The sequence below is a fragment of the Phalangium opilio genome, unplaced genomic scaffold (genome assembly GCF_054372755.1).
Source record: "Phalangium opilio isolate 3A_F unplaced genomic scaffold, DU_Popi_V2 ptg000523l_1, whole genome shotgun sequence".
Classification (NCBI taxonomy): domain Eukaryota; kingdom Metazoa; phylum Arthropoda; class Arachnida; order Opiliones; family Phalangiidae; genus Phalangium; species Phalangium opilio.
The window spans coordinates 497496-513626 of NW_028324241.1; the positions used below are offsets into that span (position 1 = coordinate 497496).

The 16131-nt window shown below is 39.8% G+C and overlaps 1 protein-coding gene across 1 annotated transcript; it reads left to right on the forward strand.

Annotated features, from left to right (window-relative positions):
• Positions 1–327: 327 nt before the first annotated feature.
• Positions 328–5388, forward strand: LOC149588970 (uncharacterized). The gene is made up of 4 exons (XM_089861881.1): positions 328–678; positions 737–1474; positions 1518–3956; positions 4069–5388. Exons 1-4 carry the CDS (start codon positions 328–330, stop codon positions 5386–5388), a joined length of 4848 nt encoding a protein of 1615 aa, XP_089718007.1.
• The last annotated feature ends 10743 nt before the right edge of the window (positions 5389–16131 follow it).

A 16131-nucleotide genomic window follows, 5' to 3' on the forward strand; every position in this document is an offset into this window, starting at 1 on the left:
GTTTAATCTAGTTTTTTGTAAACCCAATATAAATCGACACATTTGCAATCATATTTCAATAGTCTGTTATCATCGATCTTACTCAGTTATGGACATTAATTAAGTTACTCTCGCTAATAAATATATTTCGTTAATTTTAAACCCGTTTGTTTAATTCTACGTTCGGCTCTATATACGAATTAGTCGCGAAACATTTTGGTCCGTCGAGCCGGATCTTACAACCCGGTTCGGTCTTCAAATTTACAACTCAACGGAGGAATTTGAACAACATAATTCGCGTGGAACTGTTTCGTGTTGGAGTAAGCAAATCAATATCAGTCACAAATCATGGACGCCCTGTTAAACAAACGACGAGCCATCAAGGGTCAATTAACAAGATATGAGCACATTATTATCGGACATTCCACACAACCGCTGCAGAGCACCGCCATAAGGAAGTATCTTGAGAAAACAGACAAGTTACTATTGGAATTAGAGACCATACAAGAAGCGATCGTAGTAGGAAGTCCCGCTGCCGATTTTGATGCGCATGAAGCGACATACAATGATCTTATTGCACGAGCCGAAGCCATCAATATATTCTTCTACGATCTAGCTAGCCAATGTCCTGCAACAGTTCAACAAAATATGACGTCTCAAGCATCAGCCGACATCAAATTGCCAAAACTGGAACTGCCTGTGTTCAGCGGAAACTACATCGAGTGGTTTACTTTTAATGACTTATTTACGGCAACAGTCCAAAACTCTTCACTCTCCGGAGCTCAAAAGCTACAATATCTTAAATCCTCACTACGAGTTAGTTCAGTCATTCATGGTCACAGATGGGAACTATCCGGAAGCCTGGAACACCTTGCAAAAACGCTATAACAACCCAAGAGAAGTTATAGATGCGCACCTGGAAAGACTCTTCAGTCAGCCAAGTATCAAAGAAGAATCCGCATCGGCGATTCGCAATCTAAACGATACAACAACTGAATGTATCCGATCATTGAAGGTACTGAAGGAACCCGTTGACCATTGGGACGCAGTCTTACTATACACGGTCAAGAAGAAGATTGATCCCGCCTCTAGACGACAGTGGGAACTTTCATTAACTGGCACAAACAGACCGACATTCTCAGAGTTAACTACATTCTTGGAACAATGGTCTCGTGCTCTACTTGCTGCACAACCATGGCATGGCTCTCAAAGGATACGACCTGCATTGCCACCACGAAAAACGACATTAGCTCACCATGGGGCTAGAACCGACGCTTGTTCCGTCTGCAAGGAATCACATGCTACATACAAAAGCGAAACCTTACTCAAGGCCAAGATTGACGATCGCTGGAAAATAGTAAGGGAACACTCGTTATGCTACAATTGCCTTAAAACCGACCATCCGGCCTCGAAATGCAAATCTGGAAGTTGCCGCAAGTGTTCTTCACGACATAATACGCTATTACATCAGGAATCGAGAACACGAGAAGAGCCGGTTACAACCCCCTGTGTCTCCGGTCAATTGTCTCTTGGCAAAGGAAGTCTCTCAAGCATTTCAAGTTCTATTAGCGACAGCCATTGTCCACATCGAACTACCAAATGGCGACACCCATCCAGTACGAGCATCGCTAGATTCAGGTTCCCAAGCCAGCTTTATCAGTGAAAATTGCGTCCGGAAGCTGCAGCTAAAGAGAACTCGCCTCATTGTCGCCGTTGGTGGAATTGGCGCCATTGGCGTTGAGACTTCTCGAGGGAGTGTTCAACTGACCATCAGATCTAACGATGGAAGTCCATCCCTTTCCGTCAGCGCCTTGGTCTTAAAAAAGGTGACGGAAGATTTACCAAATAATCCTATCAACTCTGCGTCATGGACTCATCTCAAGGATTTAAGACTGGCCGACAAGACGTTCCATCGCCCGGGTCCGGTTCACATACTACTCGGAGCTGATGTTAACCTACGTTTAATCCGAGATGACATTCGCAAAGGAAAACCTGGTACTGCTGGCTGCTTCAACACGATTTTCGGTTGGGTTGTTTGTGGCCCAACAGGATCCCCGGAGACGGCGCAACCTGACCATGCAATAAGCGTCCACACTTCAACAATCGACGATCAGCTTCTAAAGTTTTGGGAGTTGGAAGAATTGTCCCCTCGGAGAGCGTTAACCTCCAGCGAGCTACAATGCGAAGCAACCTTTCTGAACACGTACAGCCGCAACAAAGATGGCCGCTACGTCGTACGCCTACCGTTCAAGAGTGCCATAGAACTCGGCGACTCTCGAAATATAGCCATCCGAAGACTCGCATATATCGAGAAACGTTTACGAACTAACGCCAGTTTATCTGAACAATACCACGCGTTTATGGAAGAATACTTGATCTTGGGACACATGAGACCGGTGACTACAGAAGAACACTCAATACGTAACGTGTTTTACCTCCCGCACCATGCAGTAATTAAAGACACTAGCAGCACCACGAAGGTGAGAGTCGTGTTCGACGCGTCGGCCAAATCAACAAACGGAAAATCTCTCAACGATCTACTACTCGTCGGTCCGAAGATCCAGGTCGATTTAATTGATCTACTTCTTCGCTTCAGACTATACTCCATAGCAATTACTGCTGATATTGCAAAGATGTATCGTCAGATCCTGGTCCATCCTCAAGACGCACCCTTGCAAAGAATTGTCTGGCGACGCAACCCAGCGGGACCTATTCAAGAGTTTCAATTGTTGACTGTCACTTACGGAACAAGCGCCGCACCTTTTTTGGCGACCCGAGTTCTGAAACAACTAGCCGTAGACATTCAAGCCAAATATGGAATGGCCGCCAATGCATTAAGAAACGACTTTTATATGGATGATCTAATGACCAGCGTCGAAGATATCCAAGAAGCACTTCAACTGCGAGACGAACTGTTGAAGGCAACGCAAGAAGCAGGGTTTCAGCTTCGAAAGTGGGTATCGAATAGTCCTGCTCTACTACAATCATTACCAACCGACCTACGCGGAATCCAACAACCACTCAGTTTTGACAATGATGAGTCGGTTAAAGCCCTTGGTTTGAAATGGACACCGGCAGCCGATCACTTCATGTATTCAGTCACGTTACCTGCGGACCCAGACCGAATAACAAAACGGACGATTCTCTCCGAGACAGTCAAGGTTTTCGACCCCCTGGGATTTCTTGCACCTGTCACGATCCAGGCAAAGCTTCTACTTCAAGATCTCTGGAAGCTAAAATCGGACTGGGACGATAGACCTCCAGAAGGGCTCGTATATAAGTGGAAAGCCTTTCAGTCAGTTTTGCCAGAAATCGAAGCCATCAACATTCCACGATGTATGTCTCAACCAAAAGCCGAAGATATTAGTCTCCAAGGTTTCTGCGACGCTTCAGAAAAGGCGTATGCAGCGGTAGTATACCTGCGAACCAAGAATCAGTATGGAAGAATTCAGACGCACCTGGTCGCAGCCAAAACAAAGGTGGCACCGTTCAAGCAGATATCATTACCGAAGCTCGAACTGTGCGGGGCTGTTCTGTTAACTCGACTTATCATGCTGATCCAAACCGCAATCAAAATCAACATAACAGACACTCATTGCTGGACAGAATCCATAACTGTAATGGGATGGCTGGCTTCTCCACCTCAACGATGGAAAACTTTCATCGCTAATAGAGTAGCTGAAGTTCAGGATAGCGTACTCAAGGCTCAATGGCACCATGTGAACGGCTCAGAGAATCCCGCTGATTGCGCATCTCGAGGAATTTCGCCTTCGGAGTTACGAAACCATGGGATATGGTGGCATGGTCCACGCTGGCTGTCTCGAGGTCTCGAGGAAAGGATTCCTCCACCGGTCGAAACCAGGGAATGCCTTCTGGAAGTCCGTCCTACAACTATTATATCAAATCATGTTCAGATCGACTTCACCCTTATCGACGCCTATTCGTTGTTAAGGAAACTACTCCACGTCACAGTCTACGTAAAACGATTCGTTAAAAACACCCGAACTACCAAGCCAGAGCGAACCCTAGGACCATTGTCAGCAATCGAAGTTGAATCAGCCTTGCACCATTGGATTTTAATCGGTTCAGCAACGACACTTTGAAGAAGAGATACATCTCTTGATCTCACTCAAGCCACTACCAGTGAAAGGCAAGCTGTTGTCTCTCAAACCTTTCATCGATCCAGTTGGACTCCTTAGAGTTGGCGGCCGTATAAGTCACGCCAAGGCAACTACTGATCTCATACATCCCATAATCTTGCCACGACGAAGTAAACTAACGGATCTACTCATTACGTACGAGCATCTCAAACATCTCCATGCCGGACCTCAATTACTCACGACTGTCCTGCAACGTCGGTATTGGATATTTGGTATCAGAGACGCCGTCAGGTTTCACGTCCGAAAATGCGTACAATGCACAAGGCAGAAGTCTACTACCCTAAAGCCACAGATGGCAGATCTACCAGGAGCTCGCGTTAACCCAGCCCGAGCCTTTTTAAAGGGTGGAGTCGACTATGCGGGGCCGTTCTCTCTTCGCGCTATTAAGGGGCGCGGCCAGAAGACCTTTAAGGCTTATATTGCCTTATTCCTTTGCTTCACTACGAGGGCAGTTCACTTGGAGCTAGTAAGCGACATGACGACGGACGCCGTTTTAGCGGCACTGAAGCGATTTACAGCTAGACGTGGGAAAAGTTCCGACATATACAGCGATTGCGGCTCGAATTTCATTGGCGCCAACAGGGAAATGAAGGATTTCCTGAAATTCTTGGCTACATCAACTAATAACCATACGATCACGCGCTGGACGGCGGACGAAGGTATACGCTGGTACTTTAACCCGCCAGCGGCCCCTCACTTTGGAGGGCTCTGGGAGGCAGGCATTAAATCAGTAAAGTACCACCTTAAACGAGTCGTTGGATTAACAATACTATCCTACGAAGAGATGACCACGTTACTCTGTCAGATCGAAGCCTGCCTAAATTCACGACCACTCTCTGCTCTTTCTACGGATCCTGACAGTCTAATGGCATTAACCCCAGGTCACTTTTTGATTGGTGACACACTGACTGCGATTCCAGAGCCGGACCTAACCGATGTAAAAACCAACCGGCTATCACGATGGCAGATGGGCCAGAAGCTACTCCAACATTTCTGGCAGAGATGGCGCAACGAGTATTTGACCAGGCTTCAACAGCGTCCAAAATGGGCTGCTGCGCAACGTAACCTTCAAATTGGTGATCTCGTTATCCTCAAAGACGAAGACCTTCCCGCTACAAAATGGAAGCTTGGCTACGTACAAGATACTCACGCCGGCGCCGATGGCTACGTCCGGGTAGTGACTGTTAAAACTGCTGACCGAACTCTCAAACGACCTGTGACCAAGCTTTGTCTTTTGCCGCTGGACTAATTTTAATTGAGATTTCATTTGTTAACTTGTACTTTCTTTTAAAACTGTATATTTTAAGGACACCGGAATGTTTAAACTCCCCATTTAAACTATAGTTATTTTTTAATATGTAAGCTACGGCAATTCATGGTTTTTTAGTTTAATCTAGTTTTTTGTAAACCCAATATAAATCGACACATTTGCAATCAAATTTCAATAGTCTGTTATCATCGATCTTACTCAGTTATGGACATTAATTAAGTTACTCTCGCTAATAAATATATTTCGTTAATTTTAAACCCGTTTGTTTAATTCTACGTTCGGCTCTATATACGAATTAGTCGCGAAACACAATGTCGCAAGAATATTTGAAACTAGTCTACTCTCCACACATTTCATTAATGCAAAATTTCAAGCTCAGAATTACCTGCTCGAGTCTGACAGTTTGATATTGGACGAACCCATGGACTTGATCTTTCTCTGTTCCGTGTTTCGAGTCTTTGTTGTTGGAAATACTTTGGCTGCGTTGGTTTTCATCTTTGAAGTGGTACTGTATGTAGTGAAATTTTGCACGACCGTTCTAAAATAGGTACATAGCTATTTATAAGTTTTATTTAAATTTATTGATGTAAACTGACTAAATACAGCAATTTCTTTTTCTACTACAGGCTGGATTGCAAATTTTAGGTAAAAATCATCCATTTAAAACTTTAAAAGTGTTTCAGCATAGGCTCAATTTTTTTTAATTGTGTTCAAGTATCGAAAATTAGGTTCCTGCATTTATTGTTACGTTAGCCTAATTATTATATATAATGCCTAATTTTCGGGCTGCAACTAGCGCAACAAAGGGAATATTTTTACAATTAAGTAAACCGTGAAACATAAATCTATTTGTTCATTTTAAACCACTATAAGATATAATTTGAACCAATATGCAATACTGTATTGCTCTTACAATCTCCGTGATAGCACCTTATTGGCGCCACCGCGAAAAGGAATTTTATACTCGTTAATGACAAATGAATACGTCAGCCTGATGTAACACAGTTTTTTAATTACCGTGAATAACACACGGGGTCTTTTCTAGTAAGAAGGTAAATTCTAAAACCATTTACTTTACAACGGAAATTTGCTTAAGAAACCATGATTCTCAATTTAATGGTACAATATACAAACAAACCGATGGTCTCCCTATGGGATCAAATATATCCCCAGTATTAGCTAACCTTTTTATGATCTATTTTGAAAATTATTTCCTAGCTAATGACCCAAAATTTCCTAAGATCTGGTGGCGCTACGTAGATGACATTTTTTCCAAATGGATTAGCAATATATCGGAATTAACTAATTTCCTTAACCGTATTAACTCTAAACATCAAAAAATTAAATTCACACTAGAAATAGAAAATGATATCCTAATCAATAGATCAAAAATTCCGAAAAAACCAAATCATTTCTTATATCAAAAACCAAAATTGGCAGGTCTAATAAGGGAGTATTTGTATCTTCTGCGTGGTGCTGTTTTTGAGATTTTGTTCTAAAACTATTGTCAGTTCTAAGACGAGACTTCAGTTCGTTAAATATTACTTTATCCTGGTAACCTCCTTTCTGCTCGCAGTAGTCACATCCATAATAACCATTATGGTTTTTTACGCATTTTAAATAAGCTTTAGCTGGAGCATCGCACACAAAGGGGCCTAGCTTGATATGGTACAAAAGGTTATTCCATGTTAAACCATCATTTGAAAGATTTAAAGATTCAGTTATAAATTTATCTAGGTATATTTTTAAAGGTTTCGGCTTCCCAGTGCCATAAAACAATCCCACTACGAATGGTTTTGTGTCTACAGTTTCCAAGCAACGTGCAAGAATGGGCCAAAGCTGACTATTAGAACTTTAAAATATTGGAACCCCATCTATATTAAATGACAAAGTTAGAGAGACAGTTTGGTTTTGCATCCCAGACTTAAGTTTCCCCAGTAACCCATCCGCTATTCCGATATGAAAATATTCTCCATTTTCTAGAGTATCAAGCTTAATAGCTATCTGGCTTTTCAAATTTAGTACAGTTCTGCAATCCATAGGCAGAGAAGTGTGAAACGGTTTCAAGATTTTCAGTAACCCATTGAATGCTGCATGGCTAATACCAAACTCTAAACTCCAACCTTTCAACGCGTCTCTTAAACTATCATCATTTTCACTCGAGCTAGAACTCCATAAATATTCGTCGCCGTCCGACTCATAACTAGAAAAGTATTCGTGTCCCGAGACTGTTTTGAAGATTTATTCAGAATCGTTTGAGGTGTCGTCAGAGCAATAGTCATTTTCAGTTTCATAATAATTGTGTTCAGAAAGTGGATTTTGACGGTGTTCTTCATAGTTGTTAATTCCATCCAAATTCACATTGTTCTGAACATCAGCCATGTGATATCGTACGGCGGCCGTCACTTTTCGGAGTTTTTGTCGCTTTGATACGTCATACATAACGGATCTTTAGTTCTTCAAGATACCTCGAATATGGTAGAGGACTACTTTAGTATATCTTAATTTGAGCCATATAGTATTAAAACTTATTTTAATTTAAGTCGAAAGTTTTTTTAATGTAAATAGAAATTTTTTTTAATATAAATAGAATTTTTTTTAATATAAATAGAATTTTTTTTTTAATTTAAGTCGAAAGTTTATTTTAACTCAAATGAACGTAAATATATCTTCTTAAATTAAAAGCACGTAAAAATTTCTCCTTAAATGTATGTAAATACTTTCTGTTAAAACAGGGATAGAGAAAACTCCTCTCACAACTCTCAGCAACTTCTGTGCAGTGTTGCCAGGCCTTCGGTGAGGAAAGTTGGTCTCTCTCTCTCTCTCTCTCTCTGAAGTCCGCTCCCTCATCAAAGGTCTGGCAACACTGCTACACTGTGGGAGCGATGAAAGACCCCCTTTTGTAAAAACACAAACATTTCGGTTTTGGGCCTTGGCCAATAGGTAAAAATTAGCGGCTAAATGTGCACCTGTTTTCTTTATTATCAAGTTTTATGAACTGAATAAATTTCGCCCTTTTCCAAAATATTATTAAATTGGATATGTTTAACCCCAAAATATTGCTACCTTATTCATTGCCCGTAATTTTTCTCAAAAACCCTAGCTCGACATCCCCCCACAGTTGGAAAAAAACCCAAAAAAAGTTTTTTTTCAACAATATTGCTAATTTGCTTTTTTTACCCTAAAAAAGACGCGTACTTGGCTATTAATCATAGACCTGTTTCAAAATATGATAAACTAGGTTTATTACTATAATATAAAAATAAAATCGACTTACCTGAAGTTTTAAAATTCCCAAATTGATTAATTACACCATGCCTACGTTTTAAAAGCGAGGAGAAGAGACTAAGAGAGCCAACTTCGGTTGGGGAATTAGGAGGAATTGAACTGCCTCTCCGCGAGCCACGCTTAGCGCTTTGATATCTCTCGCTGGGGCCGGTAAACCACGAGGGTTAACACGTTGCCTTTTTTTCAGAAAAAGAATGCGTTCCGTGCACTGTACGGAATGAACCGGTTCCATAGGTAAGGTACCCGTTGGTTCTATTTATAGAACGCTTCATATAATTCACGTAAATGGTAATTTTTCACGGTGGAGCTTCAGGCTATGTCGCGTTTACTCCCCCTTGGTTATACGAGGGAGGGGGGAAGAAGGCTATTTTGTGGATTTTTCTAAAAAAAAATTTATTTTTTGATAAATATTATATATATATTTAATGTACTATTTTGATATGGAATGGTACGGAAATTAAACCCGTATAGGCCTAAATTACTATGAACTAAGGGCAGAAAATTAAGTATTTTTTAATTTCGATTAGACCTTTAACACCATTATTAAAAAGTATAACTTATAGTTTAAAAGTATGTTTATCGTTTACGATATATACATCCACACTGTACGGCAGGGCCAAAATAAGAAGGGACTTGATTATTTTAACCAATTTTAACTTCAGTTGATATACAGTGTTCAAAACACGTGTTTAATTGGAAAAGAGACACGGGAAAAGAGTTACTGTTACCAACACCTATTCTACACGTATATTTTACGGGTTTATGCACCGAGAAATCTTTTCGTGTTTTAAAGACCGCAAATACACGTGTTTAAACACGTGTAGAATTGATGTTACACGTGTCCCACACCAAAAACACGACAAATCTACCATATTTACACGTGTGATTGCTACCTGGGTAGATATAATCACAAAATAATAGGGTAAAAACTCACTCGTGAGGAATAAAAGTACAGTTGTTGTCCTGTACCTGCCGAACTTGGTTCAGCAGGTCGTGCATGAACTCATTATCCTCGACGACCTCGGCGAGTACCGCCAGGTACACCGTGGTTTGGTATATGAGACTACGAGTAAACAGAGATTATAATTTCATGTTATATTGAATAAGTTAAATGAATCACTTTCAAGTCCCCATTGATGTTAAGATCTTCCTCTCCAGGCCGTGGCATTACTTGCCATGGATAGTATATGGCCGGGAGAGGAATGTAAGGCGCTGGCGAGGGAGTTCTCGGTGGGTTTGGTGGTGGGGACGGACTGAGCGGCGGGCTGGATGGAGCTGAGCTGGGCTGTGGTGACGAGGTAAGCGATGGGCTGAGCCTTCGCTGCGGCCCAACAACGCAGCGAGGGCGTTGTGGGACTCTGGCCCCGGACTCAGGGGTCCCCGATCGGGATGTCCCCTGCGAGTCCGAAAACTCCCAGGGGGAATACGGCGTGTCGATACCGTGGAGAAAGATTTTTTTTAGGTCTTCTCTTAAAAAACTAAGTTTTTAAAAAAGTTTTTTCTTACCATGCTGAAGAAAGGTCCGTAGCGTCTTGTTGGGTGTGGTGGTGGCTCATGGTTCAGAGAAAATGGTGCCTTTGGGGGGTCAACCCAGTCGTTTTATACTTTTTACTAGGGTCAAGGCGTGTTCGAAATCAAACACGTAACCCCGAGGTATTTAGCACGTACAAGGCTAGAAAATTTTCGCGGGCAAATTGGTCCGACGCCTTGCTATTGGACTATTTTTCAGATGTCTTTCTTTTTGGATACATTTGGAAAAACAGCATTTCTTTGATCTACCGTACAAGGGTCTTTGGTTTAACCGTATTTACCATCTCGAATAGTAAAAGTCCTTGTTAAAAGCTTAAAGAGGCTACTATAGTGAAAGGCAGGATTATATCCTAAGCTTTGAAAATGATTTCAACGCGTTCATGGCGTCTTACGGCCCTTTTCAACTAGTGTTTGTTCTATTGTGATGTATTTTTTCTCGAAGGGGTTTGGGAGGGGTCGACTATGTTTAGCCTTTGGTATTCTTTTTAAGGCTCTTTTAGTACAATGCCAGTAAAAACATCTTAGCTTCCGATCCCGTGCTTACCTAACATGTATATACCATAAAATGATAAAATTCTTGTAGAAGTCTAAAAAAAAGCGTTCCTTTCGGACATAACTACTTCGCTGTAGGCTAAAATAGGGAATAAATTCGATAACAAGCTAACGCTATAAGGCAAGGACATATAAACATTTAAAAAATATAAGATATATACGGAATCAGTTGAGGGTACAACTCCTATTTGTGTCTTACTACAACCGCTACAGGACAATACGAATCTCGAAGAAGCTATAACACGCAGGCAATGGATGCTTTGTCAACGCAAGGCTCCACTCTTAAATTAGAATGAGTTCAACGCGTTCATAGCGTCTTACGGCCCTTTTCAAATTGTTTTAATTCTATTGTGATATATTTTTTTTCTTGAAGAGGCTTGTTCGGGGAGAGGGGAGAGGCTATGTTCATTGTTTGGTATTCTATTTTAGGATCTTTTAGCACAGTTCATGTAAAAACATCTTCGCTCACAATCCCGAGATTACCTAACAGGCGGATATCATAAAATTCCTCTACCTATTGTAGAAGTCTAAAAAAGCGTTCCTTTCGGACATAACTACTTCACTGTAGGCAAAAATAGGGAATAAATTCGATAACAAGCTAACGCCATTAGGGAAGGCTATATAAACAATTTAAAAAATGTAAGATATATACGGAATCAGTTGTATCTTACTACAAGCGCTACAGGGCCATACAAATCTCGAGGCAGCAGGCCTGGGAGTGGATGTTTTGTCAACGCAAGATCCCACTCTTAAATTCGGTTCACCTTTGATGTTTGGTCGATAGTTAGCTTCTTCAACTCTTGCAACCCCTCCCCTTTTTCCATTCGGAACTTATAGAAGATAACACCTAGTTCTGTACACCATCTGTATATCATAAACAACATTTTTTTGAATCATTTATGTGCCCCTGACCATAGCGAAAATAATATTTTACGTCTTCTGTAATTCCATACATATGCATGGGAAACAAGATGCCCGGCCACTTTTAAGGTGTGGACCGGGTTTTCCCGATCTCCTCTCTTTACCTGTCAATATTTGATTGATTGTGTATGCTTATAGTTTTGTAAGCTTATATCAAAGGATGCTTCTGTAGGAATAAATTTATAAAGACTATGATATAAAGTAAAAAGTTACTTTCTTTCAAAATATATATATAATAAGGATATTTTTTCAATTTTCATTTTAAATTGAATTTGATTTAACCTATAGTAATTTCTTCTATCTTCGTAAGGAAGATGATAAATTTTAATATTATTTTTAAATCTTACGTAAGTCATTAAGTTTTTATATGCAAAGCGTTTAGTTGTTTTCTAACGTAAAGTTCCAAGACTAATCTTTCGAGATGTGTAGTTTTGACTTTAAAATTACGATAAGTTTCTTCCGTGTTTTCTAAGGGTTCTTTCCTAGATCGTGATTTTGTTATTTTTGGTGTACGTCTCTGTTTCATCTATGCTAAAGGGGATGTTTTTAGTAGACCCACCTCTGATAAAATTACATTTAGGGAAATGTTTTAAATGTTCTTCGTAAGGAATATCGGTGGGTTTCCAGGCTAATAAAATGCAGTTTACATTCGAAGTACTGTACTAGATCATCGGTATGTAACGAATGAAACCCAGCTCTGCTGTCTCTTCTTTAAAAGTTTTGAAATTTGGCCTCTTAAGGAATTAAATATGTTATATTTAAGTGTCTAGTTGCTACCGGGCTGATTAGAAGTTACCTATTCCGTAAACATGTTCAGGCAAGGTCTTTGGTGGGTGGTCGAACCATTTGTTATCATTGGAATTTATTTTGGGTTTTATTGCTTTACGTAGGCCTACTTCTCGCCTACACATTCATAGTGTTATTCAGGACCGTGGGAAACTATAGGGTCAGAGGTCAGCTTAAGGTAGAGTTGAAAGTAACATTTTGAAAAATGTACAATTGTTTTATGACCTGTTAGAGAAATTCGGAATGTTGTTATTTAACAGACTTGAAGATAACAAAGGATATTTTGACAATTGAGAATCTCTAGAAACGCTTTACACATCATGTTTTTTATTTATTACCCCCATAAAGTATTGTCCCTTATTTGCGGTGTTTATACCAAAATTCTATTTACAGGCCACTCTTTTCTTGACAATTTATTTGACATAAAAAATCCATCGTTCTTTTGTTATAAAAATGGTAAACTGTTGACAAGCGTGTGTCAAAAATGCACAGTGAGAAAACATCTGGTGACTGATAAGCAATAAATCAGGCTATTGTTAAACAATTGAGGAATGTGGGCGTATCTATTAAGAAATTTCGTTAGCTGAATGTAGCATATTTTGGAAAATATACAATGGTTTTTATGACCTGTTAGAGAAATTCGGAACGTTATTATTTATCATACGTGAAGATAACAAAGGATATTTTCACAATTGAGAATCACTAGAAACGTTTTACGTACTATGTTTTTAATTTATTACTCCAATAAAATTCTCTTATTTGCAGTGTTTGTAACAAAATTCTAATTATAGGCCGCTCTTTTGTTGACAATTTATTTAAGCATATCCAGCGTTTTTTTTTTTGTTAAAAAATCGGTAAAATATTGACTAGCGTGTGTCAGAAATGCATTGTGAGAAAACATCTGGTGACTACTAAGCAATAAATCAGGCTATTGTTAAATGATTGAGGAATGTGGGCGTGTCTATTAAGAAATTTAATATAAAAGCGGCTGAGGAAATGATCAAAATACACAGTCGATCGAAAGTTAAACATGGATCCTGAAGCTCTTCGTAGAACGTTGAACGAACTGACTATAAATAGACCCTGACCGTTACATTTAATATACGAGTTTTATTTCTACCTATGCGCCTATCTGCGACTAGATCCGTTGTACGGACCTCAGACTCCACCACATTTCGTAGTACAGGGTGATTTAAATGCTATCCGAGCTTGCCTCGACTTACTCGAGTATATGAAAACAGTTGCTCGAGTACCAGAGGATTGTAATACTATAGATGAATTAGAAAACTTAAGGAATCTAATTCCTAGTCCCTTAAGAACTGAATACACAGATCGTCTAGCGAAACGACAAGCAGAAATTGAACGGGATGTACATGAAGAAGAAACACTAATCGCCGACTTCAACAACTCGCAATATGACAAAGAGATAGCCGCGTTTTTAGACGAAAAGGACCAAGAACCACCCGTAGAGGAGATACCATTGAATGATACCTTACCTTGGGAGAACGGTTCTGCAGAGGCGCTTTCTGACGAAGAAATTGACGTACAATGGGGAGCAGGAGCCCAGGACCCGCCCACATCTATTGACACCGTACCCTCTTGCGAGATAATAGGACAAAGTGAGTGATTTTACGAACATTTTAACATGTATGGTAGAGAGGTAGTTCTTAGAATTACTGAAGATCCCATAGTTAGTGTATGTACCGTAACCAAATGCACTCTTAGTAAGTACAGGCCTACAGATTACGTCCAAATTACTTTAAAGAGTGCGGCAAATATTTGTAGGTCCGAACTAGAATTATCTTTTAGAAGAGCAGATCAAGTCGACCCTAATATTCTTTTTGACCAGCTTAGTGTTATGCTCTATGATGACGAAATGGAATCATTTTTCCTTGGTCCCGTTAAAATGTTTTTTAGCATTGTAAGATTGCCTGAGGGCCAAGGGCGCTCTGTAGCCCGAGGGATTAAACCTTTCAATCTATTTTGCAAAGATAGACGTGGTATTGTACGCATAGTCAGTTCTGATAACCTGTGTTTAGCCAAATCCCTTTGTGTGGCTATAGCGCATAGAGCTTACGCCGACGATACATCGGGTGACAAGACGCTAAAAACGCGATATGCAACTATATCTAAAATAGACCCAAAAGGCACACTACAAAGAAATGAGGCTTTAGATTTATGTTATAAGGCCGACTTAAGGGTTAGTGAGTGTGGGACTGTCGAATCGTTTGAAAGGTTCAAATCTTATTTAAATCAATATTCCATTTTCGTATACAAATTCGAAAATAGTGTCCCTGTTTTGATTTTAGGCGAAAATGATCCCTATGATACTAGGCCCCGCCTCTTTTTACTAAATGAAAATAACCATTACAAATTTAAAACCCCTTTTCAACCACGACCGATTCTGCGAAAAATGCCGTATCCCTTTTTGGCGAATACAATCGCATAAATGTAATGACTTTTGTTTTAGTTGCATGAGACCCACTATATGCCAGGGGCCCAAGAAAGCTTGTGGGTCTTGCTTGCGAAAGTTCTTAGGCGATGATTGCTATCAAAGAGACTTAGCATCTTCAAGCAATAAAAAGTCCCTATGTGAACCTCTTTTTCATTGTAAAGACTGCTTAAATATTATTGATTTTTCCCGAAGAACTGAGGTGCATACGTGTGGGGAGATATTTTGTCAGGTGTGCAAGAAATATCAGCCGAGCAATCACTTGTGTTATATTCAGGTTATCCAAGATAAACCTCGGAAAGTGCTATCCGTTAAAAAGCCTAGACCTAATCTGCCCAACCTTATGTATATTTTCTTTGACGTAGAATGCGTACAAACGAAGGTGTGTCAGGAAAAGTTAGGAGCCTACGAACACCAGGCTATCCTGTTATTCAGTATAACCGTGTGTGAGTTTTGTATAGATGAAACATCCCTAAATTTCAATTGTATTATGTGTAGTCAGTTTGGTAAGCGTAAACAACAATTTTCAGGCGGTAATCCTATAGCTTTATTTTTAGATTATTTAATGCAATTGCATGCCGTTAAGAACGTCGTCATACTGTCACATTTTGGCAGTAATTATGATAATCAGTTACTAATTCGAGAAATCATTAACCGAGATGAAAAATTCGTTCCGTCTTTGAAAATTAACGGAACTCGAATTTTAGAAATGAAATTGTTTAACTTGCTATTTCTGGATTCTTATAATTTCATCCCTGTAGCTTTAGCAAAGTTTCCCGCTACTTTTGGTATAACAGACGTAGTCAAAGGGTATTTTCCACATTTTTTATTCAATGTCGTAGAACACAATTTCGATGTAAATAGACAGGATGAAACCAACTATGTTATAGAAACTAATCTGCCCCCTACCGAAGCATATGGTTGTCAATATTTTACAAGGAAAAATTTAGATACCTTCTTAAAATGGCATAGCACCGAAGATAGTAAAGGTACAGGTTTCGACTTCTTGAAGGAACTCAATTATTATTGTGAGAAGGATACGGTTTTACTATTCCTTGGATGTATAACTTTTCGTACCCTACTCTTTAAAGTTACGGGTGTAGATCCATTTAATTGCGGCGCAATTACTCTTCCTGGCGTTTGCTCTTACGTATTTCGCAGGAATTATCTTAAACCTGATACTATAGGCATCA